The sequence below is a fragment of the Humulus lupulus genome, chromosome 6 (genome assembly GCF_963169125.1).
Source record: "Humulus lupulus chromosome 6, drHumLupu1.1, whole genome shotgun sequence".
Classification (NCBI taxonomy): domain Eukaryota; kingdom Viridiplantae; phylum Streptophyta; class Magnoliopsida; order Rosales; family Cannabaceae; genus Humulus; species Humulus lupulus.
The window spans coordinates 11,373,719-11,393,289 of record NC_084798.1 but is presented as its reverse complement, the minus strand read 5'-3'; the positions used below and the strand labels follow the sequence as shown (position 1 = coordinate 11,393,289).

Sequence of the window (19,571 nt, the reverse complement as noted above, 5' to 3'; positions counted from 1 at the left end):
TTCAATCACCAAAATTTTCAGAAACTTCTCTTGGTATCAGAGACAAGTTCTTGGTCGTCTTCTATGTCGAAAAACCAGAGTCAGACAGTCCAGGTCTCGCTGGAAAAAGCGGGCCCAGAAAACTCACAAGGAAGCTCTAGAATAAAGTCATCACTGACTGCTCCACAAATTACTCTAGCAAGCCCCTTTAGTAATACCTTGAGCCAGCCATTCTCCCTCAAATTAGACAGAAACTATTTTCCACTATGGAAAACAAAGGTGTTTACCATCATTAGAGGTCACAGACTCGAAGGTTACCTCAATGGCCAAAGGCCATGTCCACCTGAGTTTATCTTAGTTGAGAAGAATGATGAAAACGAAACAACAATCACTGAAGTGCAGCCAAATCCAGAGTATGAAGTCTGGATTGTTCATGATCAGCTCCTAATGGGCTGGTTGTATGGATCTATGTATGAAGCTATTGCCTCTGAAGTTATGGGTTGTGGATCTGCAACCTCACTTTGGACAGCATTGGAAGAACTATATGGAGCACACTCTAAGGCTAATATGGACGACTTGCGCACAAAATTGCAAACTACTCGAAAAGGAGCATAACCCATGACAGACTATCTCAAGATGAAAAGAATGTGGGCTGAATCATTAGCCCTTGCTGGAGACCCCTACCCAGAAAAGCATCTCATTGCCAATGTTCTTTCGGGACTCGACATGGAGTATTTATCCATCGTTCTGCTCCTTGAACATAGAAATGATCTGTCCTGGCAGGAACTTCAGGGATCCCTCCTTAGCTTTGACAGTAAATTAGAGAGACTTGGAGCTGTCTCACCCAATAACAAAACTCTAAGCAATCTCTCAACAAATATGGCTCAGAAACCATTCTATCCAGGAAATAGAGGGGGCTCTAACAGTGGTCAAGGACGAGGAAACAACTACAACAACAATCAGGGTCGTGGATATTCTCATCAAGGAAATCCTTCTAGAGGTGGTGGAAACTTCAATCGTGGTAAAGGCAGGTATGGCAGGGACAACACTAGACCAACGTGTCAAGTTTGTGGGAAATTTGGACACTCGGCTGCTGTATGTTATTACAAGTACAATGATCACTACATGGGGCAACCTCCTCAAGGTGAGTCACAGCAGAGTCAGGACAAGAACACCCAAATGTCAGCCTTAGTTGCTACACCTCAAACCTTGCATGATGACAGCTGGTATGCGGATAGTGGAGCCTCTAACCACCTCACTCCAGAAGCTGACAAAGTCAATAACAAAGCTGATTACAATGGTAAGGAGCACATGGTCATAGGTGATGGCAGCAAACTCCAGATTAAACATATTGGCACTGGTTTACTCGATACACCCAATTCTGCTCCTCTCATTTTAAATGATTTACTCCATGTTCCCTCAATTACTAAAAATCTTATAAGTGTCTAAATTAACCAGTGACAATAATGTCTCTATGGAGTTTTTCCCTGAATTTTGTTATGTGAAGGATCTAGAAACAGGGATGGAGGTGTTGCGAGGAACACTTGAGGATGGTCTCTTTCGTTTAGGTCCCATACCAGCAAAGAGACATGCTACCTCAACCAACTCTCAAATATTTTCTGGTGTCTCAACTCAGTCTCAGTCTAATGTGTCCACTGTTAATTCCCTAAAGGATACCTGGCATAGATGCCTTGGTCATCCCTCTAGTCATGTCCTGAATCAAGTTTTAAAAATGTCTAATGTTACCATTAATGTTAATGAAACTCACACGTTTTGTGATGCTTGTCAATTCGGCAAAGCACATGCTCTACCATTTCCTACATCTAATAGTCAGGCTACACATGTGTTAGATCTCATTCATACAGATTTATGGGGACCATCCCCAGTTTCATCGCACACAAATTACAGATACTATATCCATTTCTTAGATGATTATAGTAGGTACACATGGCTATTTCCTTTAAAACAAAAATATGATGCTCTTGCAGCTTTTGTTCAATTTTAAAGGCTTGTTGAAAATCAATTTGAAAGAAAAATTAAACAACTTCGAACTGACTGGGGTGGGGAATTTCAAGCTTTCACTCAATTAGTCAATGAACATGGGATTTTCTTCCATCATTCTTGTCCCCATACCTCTGAGAAAAATGGTAGGGCAGAACGCAAACACAGACATATTGTTGAAACAGGCCTCACTCTTCTTGCACAAGCCCAAATGCCTCTGAAATATTGGTCAGATGCATTCCAAACAGCCGTGTATCTGATCAACCGACTTCCCACTACTGTGCTTAATGGCAAGTCACCCTTTGAGGCACTGTTTTCAAAACTTCCAGACTACAAGTTTTTAAAAGTCTTTGGTGTGTCCTGTTTTCCTTGCATTAGACCATATCAAAGCCATAAATTTGAGTTTCATTCTGTGAAATGTGTTAATCTAGGATATAGTGAGGTTCATAAGGGATATAAATGCCTCAGTCCCCATGGTCGAATTTATATCACTAGGCATGTTATTTTTAATGAGAATGAATTTCCCTTCTCCACTGGTTTCCTTAATACTGTCAGCCAGAGTAATATGTCACCATGCACATACCTCACACCTGGTTCACACTACCTCCTATTTCATCTACATCATCTCCTACAATTCCAGTATCATCTTCCATTGTTCCAGCAGCATCCACACCCAACTCCTCACATTCCTCCACTGCTCCTGCTACTCAGTCTGTTGTTGGCTCACCAATACCATATCCCAGTGCTGCATTCGATGTTTCTCCAGGTCATGATTCATTTGCTACTAGTCCTCACACCAGTCCTGCTCCTATTACTGCTCCACCTGCTCCTCTCCACGTTACACATCCCATGGTGACTCTCGCAAAGGCTGGTACCTTTAAGCCCCACACTTTTGGTGGTTAGGCTGCCTTTTCCCTCACTTCTCATGTCCCTGCTTCAGTCACCAGTGCCCTTCAGCATGAGGGGTGGAATCGAGCCATGACAGATGAGTTTGTGGCGTTAAAACGCAAACGTACTTGGATATTGGTTCCTCCCTCTGAAGCCTACAATGCTGTCAGCTGTAAGTGGATTTTCAAAGAGAAACTCAACGCAGATGAAAGTTTTCAGCGATACAAAGCTCGACTAGTCACCAAAGGGTTTCATCAAAGGCCCGGTCTCAAGTTTGGTGAGACTTTCAGCCCCGTTGTAAAGGTAGCTACTGTTCGAGTGGTTTTAACATTGGTTGTGGCCTATGATTGGGAAGTAAGGCAGGTTGATATTAATAACGCATTCTTAAATGGAGTACTTGATGAAGATGTGTTTATGTCACAATCTCCACGCTTTGAAGACACTCAATATCCAGATTATGTTTGCAAGTTGCAAAAATCAATCTACGGGCTAAAATAGGCCCCTCGGGCTTGGTATGACCAGCTGAGGACAACACTCATTCAATGGGGATTTGATAACTCAAAGGCAGACTCATCATTCTTCATTCTCAAGAAAACCAAGTTTGTCATAATGGTTTTGGTCTATGTGGATGACATAGTTGTGACAGGAAACATCTCAGATGAACTAAACACTTTCATTGCCAAGCTAAACAAAAGTTTTTCTCTTAAAGACCTTGGCCCTCTTCACTACTTCCTTGGTATAGAGGTCTTTAGGGATAAAACTGGAATATATCTCTCACAAGGTAAGTACATCACAGAGTTGTTGCAGAAATTTTAGATGGAGAATACAAAACCGAGTGTCACTCCCATGATAGCAGGAAAGCCACTGTCTATTACAGAAGGAAAACCTCTGAATCAACCAACAGACTACAGAAGTTTAATAGGAGCTCTACAATACCTCAGCCACACAAGAGCTGATGTTTCCTTCGCCGTTAACAAACTCAGCTAATTTCTCAAGCAACCTACAGATGTTCATTGGGGTGCAGTCAAAAGAATCCTTCGGTATTTGAAAGGTACTCTGTATCATGGCATTCATATAATTCCTAGTGACAATTTGACACTTGTTGGATTCTCAGATGCGGATTGGGCTTGTTGTCCTGATGATCGAAAATCCGTTGCTGGCTATTGTGTTTTCCTGGGTGACTCTTTGATATCCTGGTCATCTAAGAAACAAAATGTTGTTGCTCGATCGAGTACGGAGTTTGAATATAGATCCCTAGCTCAACTTGCAGCTGAACTGTCATGGTTACAAGAGTTACTCAACGAGCTAAGATTCAATTGCTCCTCAACACCAGTCATTTGGTGTGACAATCAAAGTGCAAGTGCGCTGGCCTCAAACCCGATTTATCATGCCAGGACAAAGCACATCGAACTTGATGTACACTTTGTGAGAGACAAAGTTTTGGAGAAAAAACTTGAAATCAGATACGTTCCTTCTCATGACCAGATTGCCGATTGTCTCACGAAGAGTCTCTCACCAACACGCTTTCATTTTCTGGTGGACAAACTCAATGTGACACAGTCACCATATTGTTTGAGGGGTGGTGTTAGAGAATTGGAATCCTCAGCTGAGGTGTCAGAGCAGAGCACGATTGAATGAGGGAATCCCTAGGCTGATTGCCTAATCATTTGTCCTAACCAATTTATGTTATTCCTTGTACTCTGTGCAATATTGTTATGCTACGTGTCTATTGTGTATTGGTACTCTGTACCCTGCTCTGTAAGTGTCGTTTGGCTATATAATGAAATGAATAGGTCTCAGTACAGTGAGCTGAGTTTTCAATCACCAAAATTTTCAGAAACTTCTCTTATAGAGATGAGCCTAATGCAGAGCTTGTCGTCAAGGGTTTCCTAAACACAGTTCCGGTCAAGGTCCTTCCCGATATGATACTGGACAAGGTGTTGTGCCATTTCGCTTTCAGTCAACATAGAAATTCGACAAAACTCAAGGGCATTTTGGTAAATACATTTATGGAGTTTGAGTCCACCATTATTGATTCCTTAACTAAAGATAACTCAATCCCACCAATCTACCTAGTGGGACCCATAATAAGCCCTAACCCTAGCCAAAGCCAGAAAGAAACCAAAATCGTGACGTGGTTAGATAGGCAGTCTCCATCGTCAATAGTGTTCCTGTGCTTCGGGAGCAGGGGAAGCTTCAATGGGGAGCAAGTGAAAGAGATAGCCAGGGGGTTAGAGCTATGTGGGGTTTGGTTTCTGTGGTCCTTAAGGAAGCAAGGTCAGTCAACTGAGCCAGAAGAGTACGCGGATTTCAATGAAGCTCTTCTGGATGGGTTTCTTGATCGAACGGCTGAGATTGGAAAGGTCATAGGGTGGGCTCCGCAGGTGACTGTGTTGGCTCACTCCTCAGTTGGAGGGTTCGTCTCCCATTGTGGTTGGAACTCAATCCTAGAGAGCTTGTGGTTTGGGGTACCAATGGGGACGTGGCCTGTGTATGCCGTGCAACAATTCAACGCTTTCGAGCTAGTGAGGAATTCAGATTAGCGGTGGAGATTAAATTGGACTACCGGAGTGGTTTGAACATTTCTGGTGATGTTGTTGTCGTAAAAGCTGAAGAAATAGAGGTTGGGATTCGAAAGGTGATGGAGTCTGATAATGATATTAGGAAGAGAGTGAAGGAAATGAGTGAGAAGGGTCGGAAAACCTTAATGGAAGGTGGGTCCTCATACTCTTCCTTGTGACGTTTTATAAACGATGTGATTCATAACATGCCTTAAATTTATTTATATGAAGTTGTTTGTGTTGTTTATGGTTAGGTGTTAGATGAAATTTAATTTATAGGGGAAATTTCACTTTTTATACATATTAATAGGTATAATTACAAAAAAATCTTAGCATTATTAACTTTTTCAAATGCATGCTAAGCTTTTCCCTCCTACCCAAAATACCCTTCCCATTCAATCTCAGCCTTCTCTCTCTCAGTCTCGGTTTCTCTCTCTCTCAGTCTCACAAAAATCCCCCAAAAACCATCGAACCCCCACCTCCGTCGAGCCGCCATCTCCGTCGAGCCATCGAGCCCGCATCTCCGTCGAGCTCCCACCTTCTCCGTCGAGCCCCCACCTTCTCCCATTTCTCCGGCGATCTCGAGCCCACTGCAAACTCCCATTATTCTGTCAAACCCGAGACCCACAGAGCATATTTCCTTCAAAGTTTAAAAAACTAAGGTAAAATCTTGAACCCAAGTCCATATTTGCTTTATATCGTTGTTGAATCTGTGATTTGTGGAATGGGTTGTCCGATTTTGTGGGAAATTTTTTTTGGGTTTGAACCAGTGGCTCGATAGGTTCGATTATGGTTCGATAGTAGGCTCGATAAGGTTTGAACAGTTCGATGATGGATCGATTATGAGCTCGATATGAGCTCGATATGAGCTCGACATGAGCTCAATAGGAGCTCGATAGGATATGTTGTATTATATTACAAGGGCTCGATAGGTTCGATAATGGTTCGATATGAGACTAGACTGTAGCTCGATGGTTATTTATCTAGACAGACAGATTTTTCTTAGCTCGATAGGCTCGACACTGACTCGATAGGCTCGATAAATTTAGGTTGTTGATATTTCTCGATGGAACTCGATAGTTTTTCGATAGTTGCTCGATAGGGTATGTTGCAGCTCGATTAGAGCTTGATAGAGCTCGATGACAACTTATTTCAGTGTTTTTATGAAAATTTTTTTATTCTGTTTTCTTACAAAAAATTTTCATGTGTTGTTACAGATGCCTAAGTTTCTTGTTCCATTCAGTGATCACTTTCCTGGTCGAGTGACATATCAGGGTAGTAGTACTTTAAATCACATTAAGACCAGGTTTTTGGAGCTCGGGCTGCTTGAAAGGGCTAAGGAATCCCCTTTCAAGCAATTCTTTTTGGCTTCGGAGTTTAATTTCTCCGGAGTCTTGGTGCATCAACTGTTGCTGAGGAAAATCGCCAGCAACAACGAAGATGAGGTGCATTTTTTCTTGGGGTCGAAGTCTTGTAGATTCGGCATGGGAGAGTTTGCCCTGGTGATGGGGTTGGATTTCAGTGCCTTCCCGTCACCAGAAGAGTTGGAAGGGCGTAATCTCAGCGATCGGTTGATAAAGGAGTATTTCAACGATGCTGAGAAAGTAAAGCTGTCACAGGTGGACCATGCTTTCAAGACTTGTACGGTTGTGGAAGATGTGTACAAGCTTGGTCTATGTCTGTTTGTTGAGGGGGTTCTGAATGCCATTGAGGGCAAACTGCACATTTGGCGAGATATTCTAAAAATTGTTGAGAATGTAGAGTACTTCTTCAGCTATCCATGGGGGAAGTACTCTTATAGGAGGCTATTGCATTCTTGTAAGAAGGACATGGTGAAGCAAAAGGCCAACTATGATGCCAAGAAGGATGCCAAGGTGCAGCAAGAGTCCAAATACAGTATGTATGGTTATGCCCCCGCCTTACAGTACTGGGCATATGAGGCTATCCAACAGCTTGCGGTGGAGCTTGTTGTGAGCTCGGGAAACATGTTCCCGAGGATGCTTAGCTGGTCGCATCGGAGGAACAAGGATTTCACCAAGTCCGTCATCGCACCGATATTATTGAAGAAGAATGTAAGTTATGTTTTTTTTTTTATCTATATGCTTATCTTTTATCATTATTTGAGTTAACCAAATGTTTTATGTTGTTTGCAGTTAATTGTTCTTCCGATGTTGAAGCCTCGGCCAGCAGAAAAAGACTATTACTTGTCTTTGACTGAGGGAGATCTTCCCCTTTATCCTGGGCTTGGCCAGGATCCCTCGGAGACTGATGAGGAGGAGGATGCGAATTTTGAGAAAATGGCAGAGAAAGTTTCTCAGGCTGCCGAGGCAGCCAAGATATTTGTTGATGCTGCCCCGGGGGAGGAGGTTGCAGGTCCCACCCCTCCTATTGCCCCAGCCTCAGACCCAGCATCAACCTGTGCCCCAACATCAGCCCCAGCCTCAGTGTCAGCCCCAACACCAGCCTCAGCCTCAGCCCCTGAGCTGGCCGACTTGATTGAGCGGTTCGACAGAGTCGAGGGTCGACATGAGACCCTCTTAAAGAACCAGTCAGTGATCTTGGACGTACTCAGTCAGATCCTGACATTTGTTAAGGAGAAACCGAGGGGCTCCAATGAAGATTCAGACTCAGAGTCATTGGATATTCCGCTAGACTATGTTGATGATCCAACGATGCCTCCTACCATCATTGTGACACCTGATGCTGAGACTCCGGGAGTCGTTATTGTCAAACCTGAGGATGTTGGTGGGGTTCAGTTTCAGAGGGCTAGACGCCAAAGACGCAAGCCAGATTGGTTTGAGGACTATAAGGATCCCACGAGGAAAAGACCTCGCACTGATGCAACTGCACCAGCAGACGAGGCTACACAAGAGGCTACACATGTGCTGGACCCTCTCAAGAAGCCAGATCCCAAACAGTATAGGACAATGTGCAAGTGGCTTCTTGGAGACATGCCCAACAAGACCCTGCGGGATGTAAAGACTGGGAGTCACGGTCCAGCGTGGTTTCTCATGTTGAAGACACCCCAATCCTGGCTCAATGATGGGGTAAGCCATTTATACCTAGTTATGGACTGTTTTCAATTTTACATGTTTTGTTTTTACTGACTCGATGTGAGCTCGATGGAGCTCGATAGGTAGTTCGATAGGGATGTTAAAATAGGTTGTTTTTCTTACTGTTTTATACTGGCTCGATGTGAGATCGATATGAGTTCGATAGTAGTTCGATATGTATGTTAAAATAGGGTTTTTTTTACTGTTTTAGACTGGCTCGATGTGAGCTCGATATGAGTTCGATAGTAGTTCGATAGGGATGTTAAAAGCTCGATGTGAGTTCGATTGTGAAAATTCCCTGAACAAAGTGGCTCGATGTGAGCTCGATAGGGAGTTCGATAGGGATGTTAAAATAGGTTGTCTTTACTATTTCATGATGGCTCGATGTGAGCTCGATAGGGAGTTCGATAGGGATGTTAAAATAGGTTGTCTTTACTGGCTCGATGTGAGCTCGATAGTAGTTCGATGGTAGTTCGATAGGGATGTTAAAGTAGGTTGTCTTTACTGGCTCAATGTGAGCTCGATAGTAGTTCGATAGGGATGTTAAAGTAGGTTGTTTTTTACTGTCTCAGACTGGCTCGATGTGAGCTCAATAGTAGTTCGATGGTAGTTCGATATGGATGTTAAAGTAGGTTGTTTTTTACTGTTTCAGACTGGCTCGATGTGAGCTCGATTTGAGCTCGATGTGAGCTCGATATGAGTTCGATGTGAGCTCGATGGAGCTCGACATCAGCATTTTATGATGGGTTTTGCTAATTTTTTTATCGTACTCTCTTTTGCAGCATATTGATGCGGCAGAACACATGCTTCGTATGCGTCGCAAGTATTTTCCCAATATATATCGACAGAATGCAGTTGTGATGAACAGTTATTTCTCACAAGTGATACCTGCCCGATATGATCAGTTCAAGAAAACAGCCGACAAAACAAAGTATTATTGGGATGCTGACATTATGTCCATGTTGACCGGCATCGAGCAGCAGTGTCTGGCATCTTGGGGAGGAGTTGAGGATGTATATTGGTGCCAGAACTATGGACAACAACATTGGTTTGCCATTGAGGCTTCCATTTCTAGTTGGACTCTGACTGTTTATGATTCAGACAACTCGGTGATTAGTGACGCAAAGCTTGAGGATATTATGAGTCCATGGTGCTTTATGCTACCTTCTCTGTTAATGCAGAGTAAACTGTTTACTGATAGCTTGATGTTGAAGATTCCATCAGCAGGAAATAGGCCGCATCAGTTCACATTGCGTCGCAAACAGAAACACGAGCTCCCTCAGTCAAAGAGAAGGTAACAAACATCATCTTCATACTAATTTTGTTTCTAACTAAATTTATAGTAATGTGCACTTAATATTTATTTATTTTTTTACAGTGGGGATTGTGGTGTGTATGCTATCAAGTATATTGAACATCTGATGGTTGATCTTCCATTGGAAGCTATCTGCGATGAAAATATGGAGGTGTTCAGGAACAAGTGGACCACAAACTTGTGGTATCAAAATTTGTTACCTTGATGATTGTATATATACAGGGTCTTTACATGTACAGTTTGTTGTTCACATTTTTTTTTAACTTTCATGGGCTGTTATCGAGCTAATATCAAGCTATATCGAACTGTTATTGAATTATCAAAATTTGTTACCTTCATAAAAAGAGTTTATTAATATAGCAAGTTCAAATGGGAAAAAAGAGTTTAAAGCCTAGCTTTTCCATAAACATAACTTTTCAGAAAAATCAAATAAAAAGAGTTTATTAATACAACAAGTTCAAATGGGAAAAAAAAGTTTAAAGCCTAGCTTTGCATGTAGCCCTGTTGTGGCCAAGACCACCACACATGCTACACTTGCGCTGACTGGGAATGATTTCTCCATTCGATGGAGTGCGGTTTGTCTTCCTTCTTCCCACCTTATTCTTCTTCGGTCGACCAACTGGTTGTTTTTCAACGGGAACCCCAACTTGCATTTTCTCTATGTTCTCGGGAACTTCCCAATCATCCTCATTGCCAGTTGGGTAAATTGTTTCTTTGTAAGACTCCCTCCACATCTCAGTAGTGTAATATGGTGAACACAGTGAGTAAATGTTGACATTGCGCAACATGGCCGCAGCCATACCATGAACACAAGGGTAACCCATTATTTGAAACTGACCACAAGAGCATGATTTGGTCATCAAATTCACCTCACCATCACCTTCTGGGTCTACCACATGAAATTCAAACTGTCCAAGAGGATGGACTTTCAAGTACCTTGCATCATCCGCAATGCCTGAGACATCTTTCTCATATGTTGTTGCTAATTTGGATGTGCACTTCTCTACCTCCTCACGACGCGCGACAAACCATGACTGAATTGTGAAACGAATGAATTCCACAAAAGTAGTGACTGGGAAGGTTCTTGCGTCTCTGGTTTTGTTGTTGAAACTTTCAGCGTAGTTGCTTGTCATTACATTGTATCGATTCCCAGGAAAGTATACACGAGTCCACTTATCGAAGCCAATACCCTCGAGATATTGAGCTATGGCAGGATCCATTTGCTTTATATTGTTGAAGAACCTGTGAAATTTTGACTTCCGAAATGCATATGCCGCATTCCACATCTCCTTGTGACAGTGATCGGTCTTGAACTTAGCGATTACATTCATACTTATGTGATGGTAGCATGCGCCGTGGTAGGCATCAGGGAAGACCAACTCAAGAGCATGAATAATGCTAGCATGCCTGTCTGATACAAAAGACAGATTATCAACAACTCCAATGGCTTCCTTCAATTTCATCATGAAATACTTCCAAGAAGCATGATTCTCACTGTCAACAATCCCGAATGCAATTGGATAAATGTGGTTATTCGCATCCAATGCGACAGCACACAACATGTGGCCACCGTACCTTGACTTTAAGAAAGTGCCGTCCACACATATAACAGGACGACATGATGTAAATCCCCTTCTACAAACTCCGAGTGAGAAGAAACAGTAAAGAAAGCAACCGTCATCTGTGACAAAATAAGTAATTGTACCTGGATTCTTTTGCTGCAGCATGTACAGGTAAGAAGGTAACTTGGAGTACGATTCTTCAGGTGTCCCCCTAACATAACCGAGTGCCTTCTCTCTGCATCTCCAAGCCTTAATATAACTCATATCGATCCCAAAATTATTCTTCATATCCTCCTTTATGCTGTTTGGTGGATAGCTAGTGCCATCAGTAGCATATTTGTTCTTGATAAGGTGCCCAATGGCAGAAGGTGCTGCTTGACGGTGGTCTTTTTGTCGCAATTCTAGTGAGCAAGTATGTACACTATTATAAACAGTGATCTCAAACATCTCTGATCGCGCTACTTTTTTCCCTCTTATTCTCCAACCACAATCAGGATCCTTGCAGGTGATATACAACACATCAGTACCAGACTTCTTAACCATAAACTCAAAATTATTCTTCATTGCAAAGAGAGCCGCTTTGGTTTTCAATTCCATCTTATTCTCAAATGTCTTCCCAAGATGTAATTCCCCTAATGCTATACCGGATGAGGGTGATTCAGAACGACTACAAGCTATGATATCTTCTTTTGTAAACATGGGAGCACTCCATTTTCTGTGATCTTCTGTTGAACATATTGAAATGTTCCCTGTATAGTTATATTCTGTTCCACCAGGACGACTAGAGCTGGTGCCAGGTGTTCGGCGTCCTTGACTTGGTGGGTTCGTCCGTGCAATATGACGTATTGGTTGTTCTTGTGCTTCTTTTACTTGCAAATGTTCAGCTAATAGATCATCATCCACCGAATTGTCTCCTAAGTCCTCATTGTGTTCGGCTACCAGATCGTCATTCACATAGGGGTTGTACTCATACTGGTTGTCCCTCAGGTCACCAATAGGAAATCCTAAAGCACTGGCTGCTCCCTCAGGTCCGGGAGTGGAATATGGGTCTGCAATGACAATCTTTTTAACAGGAGTGACACACAAGGCCAACCTTTCTTTAGATGTTACTCCTATGAATGCACGGACACCAAGATCACTTTCAACATGAACGGGTGTAAACGGTTGGTCGCCGCAAGTGTAAGGAACCTCCAATTTCAACTCATACATCTATTTATCAACTTTAAGTTCCTTGTGCAATATGTCAAGAAGTTGCAAGTACGTTACAGTATCCTCCATCGGTATCGTCGTGCATTGAGGGTCCTTGAAAATCCACTTATTCCCTTGTAATTCCCAAACACCATTGTAGGATACAAAAACGTAGACAATAGAGCCTGTGTTGGAAAAAAAAACATTAACATTGTCAGGAAAACTGTCATTTTTCCAGAAATGCAATAAAAAATAACATTATTGAGCTTTATCAAGCTATTATCGAGTTGGAATCGAGCTACCATTTCTCAAAACAGAACATAAACCTAACCAAACCCTCCATCGAACCCCTATCGAGCTATTATCGAGTTAGCATCGAGCTACCATTTCTCAAAACAGAACATAAACCTAACCAAACCCTCCATCGAACCCCTATCGAGCTATTATCGAGTTAGCATCGAGCTATCATTTCTCAAAACCGACCATAAAACCTAACCAAACCCTCCATCGAACCCTATCGAGCACTAAACCCGAACCTATCGAGCTATTATCGAGCTCACATCGAGCTACATCGAGCTCTTACAAAGACCTTCTTCTACATACCATCGAACCGTTATCGAGCAAAAAAATTGCAGAAAACTCAGAAAAACACAGATCGCGGAATCTCTCAAAAAATCCCGAAAAATACACCAATATAGGCTCAGATCTGTTCAAAATAGCCAAAAAAAATGTAAACAAATAATACCCAACACATAAAATGTAAAATCTCATTACCCATGGTTTTTCTCCTCCAAAAACTCTCAAAATAGATGTTGCCTTTGATATTAACGACTTTACAGAAACAATGGAGATAACTAACAATGATTTTGACAAGAAAATTATACAAAACTGTAGGTTTTATGGAGATTTCGTGAGAATTAGAGAGAGAGAGGGAGGAGAGTGGAAGAGAAGGTTTTGTGAATTTTTGATATAATGGGAGGGGTATTTTGGGTATGAGAGGAAAGTTTAGCATTAAATTGAAAATATTATTAATGTTGAGATTTTTTGGTAATATTAGACATTAGTAGACATAAATAATGAAATTTCCCAATTTATATTATTGTAATATGACTTATGAGGTTGCAATATTAATAATGTGCAAAAAGTCAATGATTGAAGCGCCGGTAAAAGATGTGTGTAACAATATTTTAGTCAACTGATACCCAAAATGCAGTCAATGCTAAAGAATATCATTTTTCTAGTAAAATGATAGCCTTCTTATAAACGATGTGATTCATAATATATCTTAAATAAATATATATATTTAATATAATTCAGTTGTTTGGATCGTTTATGTATGGTTGTGGTGTTAGACGAAAATTTGACTTATGAGGTTGCAATATTAATAATCTTTAAAAAGTATAATGGTAAAAATCATTTATGTTTATACTGTAGCTATTGAATAATAAAACACGACTTTGAATTTTTATTGTTGGTTCGAGTAACTTTAATAAAAGTTTTATTTGTAGATACAACCTCTTGGCAAAATTTCATTTTGTATTTTGGTATAATTTTGGTAATTTTTTTGCAAAATTGTATTCGACACTCTAGATATTTTGTCAAAAATTTTCAGATAGCTGGTTAAAAAATTCAGACAATTAGTCGAAATTTTTAGAAAGCTAGTCGAAATTTTAGGCAGATATCATTTCGCAAAACATTATCAAAACTAGGTTAAAATGTAAAATAATTTCAAAAAAGAGGCAATTTTCATCAATTACTCATACAATTTACAATATTGGGTTGATACTGTTTTAATAAAAACAAAGATTGGCAGATCATTTAAATTTGTAATAATATTATTAGGATTATTAGGCTTTTCTATGTATTTCTATTTTGTATCTCCGTACTTTTTTCTTTACTTTAGCTATTAAGTTAGTATAATTACTGTTTTCGTTTTATTTAGTTTTTTTTTTCTTTCTTTCTTCTTACACTTTGCCTTTTCCTATATATAGTCATTCCATAGTTTTCTTTCATTTTGTCTCTTCTTTTTTTGCATTATGGTATTAGAGCCGGAAAGATAGGCTTTCTGACCAATCCTCTTTCTTCTCTGATCACTGTTCCAACTTTCTCCTACATAGTCATGTCTCTATCTCCGGCGAAGTGGTGCTATATTTTTCTCCAGCATCTTCCATTTGATTCCTCCGGTTCTCTGCCGACAGGATTTTCTGCTATTCTCTTTGCCTTTCTTTTCTCCTGAATCTTTTTCTTTTGCAATTTCATCTTCGTTGTTTCTATTCGTTTTGCATAAATTCAAACATGTCTACTAGTGGTGGACTTCCACATACCACTTCTCAATTTGATGACCTCAATTCCTCAACTATAGATGAATCTCGTGTTCCACTTCCATCAACTCAACCATGAACACATCTTGAAGACCCATCGGAGCACTATTACGTTCACCACGCTGACAACCCCAGTAACATTCTGGTTTCACAATTAGTGATGCACACGGGGTTGGGGAATTGACGGGGAGTGGCCCCCGTCCCCGTCCCTATTTATATTTTTAATCCCCAACCCCCCTTATTCCCCGTCAGGGACGGGGTGGGGAATCCCCACGGGGAACCCATTTATTTAAAAAGTAAATTTTAAATTAAAATTTTAAAATAAAAATCGTAAATTATATGTAAATTAAAATATTGCACAATATTTATTATTTAAAATATTAAACACTATCCTAAATAAAATTTAAAATATTAAAAAAGTTACTACTATACTACAAAAACATATAAAGAAAGATATAAAATACATATAAAATATTACAAAAATATATAAAAATTTAAACGGGGCTCCGTCGGGGCGAGGATTTCTATCCCTGTCACTGCCCCATTTAATTTGGAAGCTGGGGACTAGGAATTGGTATAGCAGCAACCTAAGGTCGTTCATAGCAACAGTGGTAACGATTTTATCCTTTGAATCTTTGAGTTTTTATGTGTTCTTGGTGTTTTGGAGTTTTGAAACTCAAGATTTTCTATTTGAGTTTCTTTGGAGATTTTTTATTATGTTTAGGTGTTATAATGGTGTTTTGGGTTAACTATTGAGCTTTTAGGAATTTAATCTGGGTTTGATGACCCGTTAGGGGTCGGATTTGAGGTTAGAAGTTCGGAAAACACAACGGGGAAAAAATTCAAAAATCTGGATTTCAGGCTTTAGCACTGCAGCACTAAGTGGACAACGGCGCGACGCTATGACGAATTTTAGGGCAGAGCCCTCTGCTAGCCGTGGCACTGGGTGGGCAGCGCCATGGTGTTTTTGGGTGGCGAAATTTCTGCTCGACGGAGTGCCAAGAGAGCAGCGCCGCGACGCTAGGCCAAATTTCAAGGTCCCAAAGTTTAATTTTTAGGACTTTTGCCCAAGGGCTCGAGGGATGATTTCATCACCCCGTTTGGTGGAATTGGGGGTCCCAAGAGTACGGGATTAGTCCCGGGGTTCGTTTATGGAATCGAATGTTGATGGAAATATTATTTATGGGTTGTGACTAGGTTACCATTAGGACTCAGGATAGGATCGTCCTCGGGGGTCGCTTTTATTTAAGTGTTTGGATCGAAGGTAAGAAAATTGCACCCAGTATGTGTTGTATGTGAATATATGTATGATTAGGGCTCTGCCCCTGTAGTGCACCAATTTTTTTTTTAGATTATTTAAATTTTGTGATTTATTTTATTTAAATGTTAAGTGTGATGAATTGATTTATTTAAATGTTGTTTATTTTATTTAGTTGTTGTTTGTTTTATTTGATTGTTTGTTATTTTATTTAATTGTTAGAATTGTTTGGTATAATCTTTTGAATTTAAATTTGTTAACTGTTTGTTTGGTTAATTAATTTAATAAGTGAATAATTGTGTAACATGTTTATTTTACTATTAGTGTTACATTTTAAATAAGTGTGACAATTGAGGTAATTATGAGAGTTATGGTTGAATGCACTAAGGTGCATGGTAGATAGAGATGCACCCAAGTGATTTAGTATGTGCTAGTGCATGGTAGCATGGTACACATTTGTAGATTTTCTACACATTCTTTCCTTTATTGGATTTATTTTAGTTAAATAAAAAAAATAAAAAGAAAAGGGAAAGGAAGGTGCTTGGACGTGTAGTGTGTAGTGTGTAGTGGGAAAGAGATTGATTTTTCCATTTATTTTTCTAAGGCAATAAAATCAAATATTGGAAGAAGCTATCTATTTTAGGATAGGATGTGATCACCCTTTATTCCTTATATCTATTATCATAAAAGAAAATTAAGAGAAAATAAAATAGAAATAGGAAACTTACCATTTTGTGTTGGTGAGGCTTTATTGAGAGAGTTGAATAAAGGGGAAAGGAAAGGAAGAGGAGGGCATTTTGTGTGGCTGCCGTGACCTAGAGAGAGAGATAGAGAGAGAGAGTGTGGCGTGTAGAGAGAGGGAGAAGAAGAAAGAAAGGAAGAAAGAAGAAGAAGGTGAAGAGGAACCAAGTCTAGAGTATGTTTTCTTATATTTTTGTTTGTCTAATCTTTTTTTTTTCTTGATTATATGATATTGACTTTGATTATTTGTTGTGTGTGATTAGATTCTTTCTCCTCCTCATGGTGGTTTTCAAATAAAACCCTAGGCTTGAACAAGGGGTGTGAAGTTTGGGTGTTGATCATATTGTGTTCTTGATTTTACAATCAAGAGAGGTATTGGTCTTTCTTAACCTATATATTGGTTTTGATGGGTTTATCTTTGAGGTGGTTGATGGTGATGCAAATGGTTTGATTATTGTAGGATTGATGATTATGATTTGTATTTCTTTTAAGAGAATATGTTTTGTTTAAAAAGGGCTCATGGGTATGATTGAGAAAATGGATTTGATAGGGTTTATAATGAGGATTATATTTTATGTTTATATTGCTATGGTTATTTTTTTAATCTTTGATTTATGTAAAATAGCAAATGATGATTTTAGAAATATGATAAGAAGTATGTGATTTTTGTACCAATGAATCTTGATATGCATAAAAGGAGGAATGATAGACATATGTTAGGGTTATTATAAAGACATGCATATAAAATATGGTGTTTATGAATTTATGTATGTTATTTGCCATTGTTATTGTTGTTGGATTTCATGTGTAGATTCAATGGAATAGAAAAATGGGTTTTATAAGATTTCATGTGAATATGTTAGTAATATTCTTAGAATTATGTATATGATAATAGTATGATGAGATTTTGGACATGTATGATTTTATGTGAAATTTTTGGGATAAAAGATGAATTTCATGAGAAATTAAGCTTGTTGATTTTTGTAAATAATTGGGTAAAAGTTTGATAAAAAAAATGATTTGCATGCATAAGGAATGTCCTTGATGTTATGTTAATTTTATGAAATTAAAAAGGGTATTTTAAGTCCCATTAAAATGATATTTTACTCAAATAATTACCTACAGAATTTTATTGAATTTTTGAGAAAATATGAGGTTTTAAATTGAATATGGTGATTTTTAAAGGTAAAAATAGTTGCTGGAATTTTTGTGAGAAAATGTGAAGTGTGTTCCACTAAAATAAATTTGATGAGTTTTTGGAATAAATTATTATCCTAAGTTATGGTAATATTGAAAAATGGTATGAATGCATATTTTGATAAGTTATGATTTTCCTTTATTTTGATTGAGAAAAATATTTAGATTCTATTTATTGTGATTTTTAAAGAAATTAAATAGTGGCTGAAAGTTTGGTTTAAAAAGTTTAAAAATGATTATTTAATTGTCACATATGGATTTATGTTATATAAAACTAAGTCTTAAATAATTTAAATAAAAATATATTTTTCACACATTTAAAAATATATTTTCTCACATCATTTATGTAACACAATGATAAAATTTATTTTTCTAAAGAAACATATTAAACATATGTATTTTAATTAATTCCAAGCTTTTTGGTTAATTCTTTGTAATTTGAGATTAATAAATGAAATTGTCACATAATTCATTTTTAAGCTAAGTCAAATTATTTTATAAAATAAAATAATGTTTTGAGAAATTTAATCAATTTTGAAATTTTAAGAAAAATAAAGCATGTTATGTCTATTAATTTTAAAACAATAAAAGTAAGAAATGTAAAATTATCGTTTTTAAAACGTCTCTATTACGCAATGTTCTCACGTATGCATGTTACATGCAAATCCACTTTTAAGTCCAAAATTATATTTACTATTCAACTATGTGGTTTTTATAGAAAGATCATGCATGTAAAATAGGTAAAATGAGCATTATTCTTTTATAGCTTTATGTGTAGTTAAGAATAATTGCGTGTTATGTGTAACTGTTATTATGTGTGCATGGCCCATGCACACATGAGTTGTATGGAAGGGCAAATAGTAATTTTATGAACCTAAGAAATGTTGTTTTGATTATGATATAGGCTCGTTGAAAGATTGTGAAAATTTCTTAGCTTGGACCTGAGGTAAGGAAGTTAGACAGATTCTATGATTTTATGCTATGAATGGTAAGAATGTTATATGAATGAATTGTTATGAAATATGAATGCCATAATGTGATGATATGTTGAATATGATATGTGTATGGATGTTAGATACATCAAACAAGATACGATGTTAGTTACATCAAACAAGTTACGATGTTAGATACATCAAACAAATTACGATGTTAGATACATCGAACGAGTTACTATAGCTAAAGACGTAACTCCTAGGGCGGACGCGCCGAGGTTATTCAAGGACCAGAGACTCTTGTTTACCTCATAGGGTGACATGGACAACTAGCGAGCCATGCTCATCATGTATGCTGTATGATTGTGATATGATGATATGTTACGATTACGTTATGATATGCAATGATGATATGTTACGATTATGTTATGATATGCCATGATGTTTTAGATGAATGTTAGTGTTTGTACTGTTGTATTCTTACTTGCTTATTATTTGTACTTCCTTACTGTGCTTTTAGCTCACCCCCCTTACTTTCCTTCCAGGTAGTAAATAGGATTTCTTATGGCACGCGT

The 19,571-nt window shown here is 38.6% G+C and overlaps 1 protein-coding gene and 1 pseudogene across 1 annotated transcript; both read left to right on the top strand.

The window, feature by feature from the left end:
- Window positions 1-3,477: 3,477 nt before the first annotated feature.
- Window positions 3,478-5,676, top strand: LOC133784696 (anthocyanidin 3-O-glucosyltransferase 2-like; annotated as a pseudogene).
- Window positions 5,677-6,684: 1,008 nt separating this feature from the next.
- LOC133783796 (uncharacterized) lies at window positions 6,685-9,795 on the top strand. The gene is made up of 3 exons (XM_062223419.1): window positions 6,685-7,501; window positions 7,583-8,476; window positions 9,265-9,795. The coding sequence occupies exons 1-3, from the start codon at window positions 6,914-6,916 to the stop codon at window positions 9,778-9,780; spliced, it is 1,998 nt and encodes a 665-aa protein (XP_062079403.1). The 5' UTR covers window positions 6,685-6,913; the 3' UTR covers window positions 9,781-9,795.
- The last annotated feature ends 9,776 nt before the right edge of the window (window positions 9,796-19,571 follow it).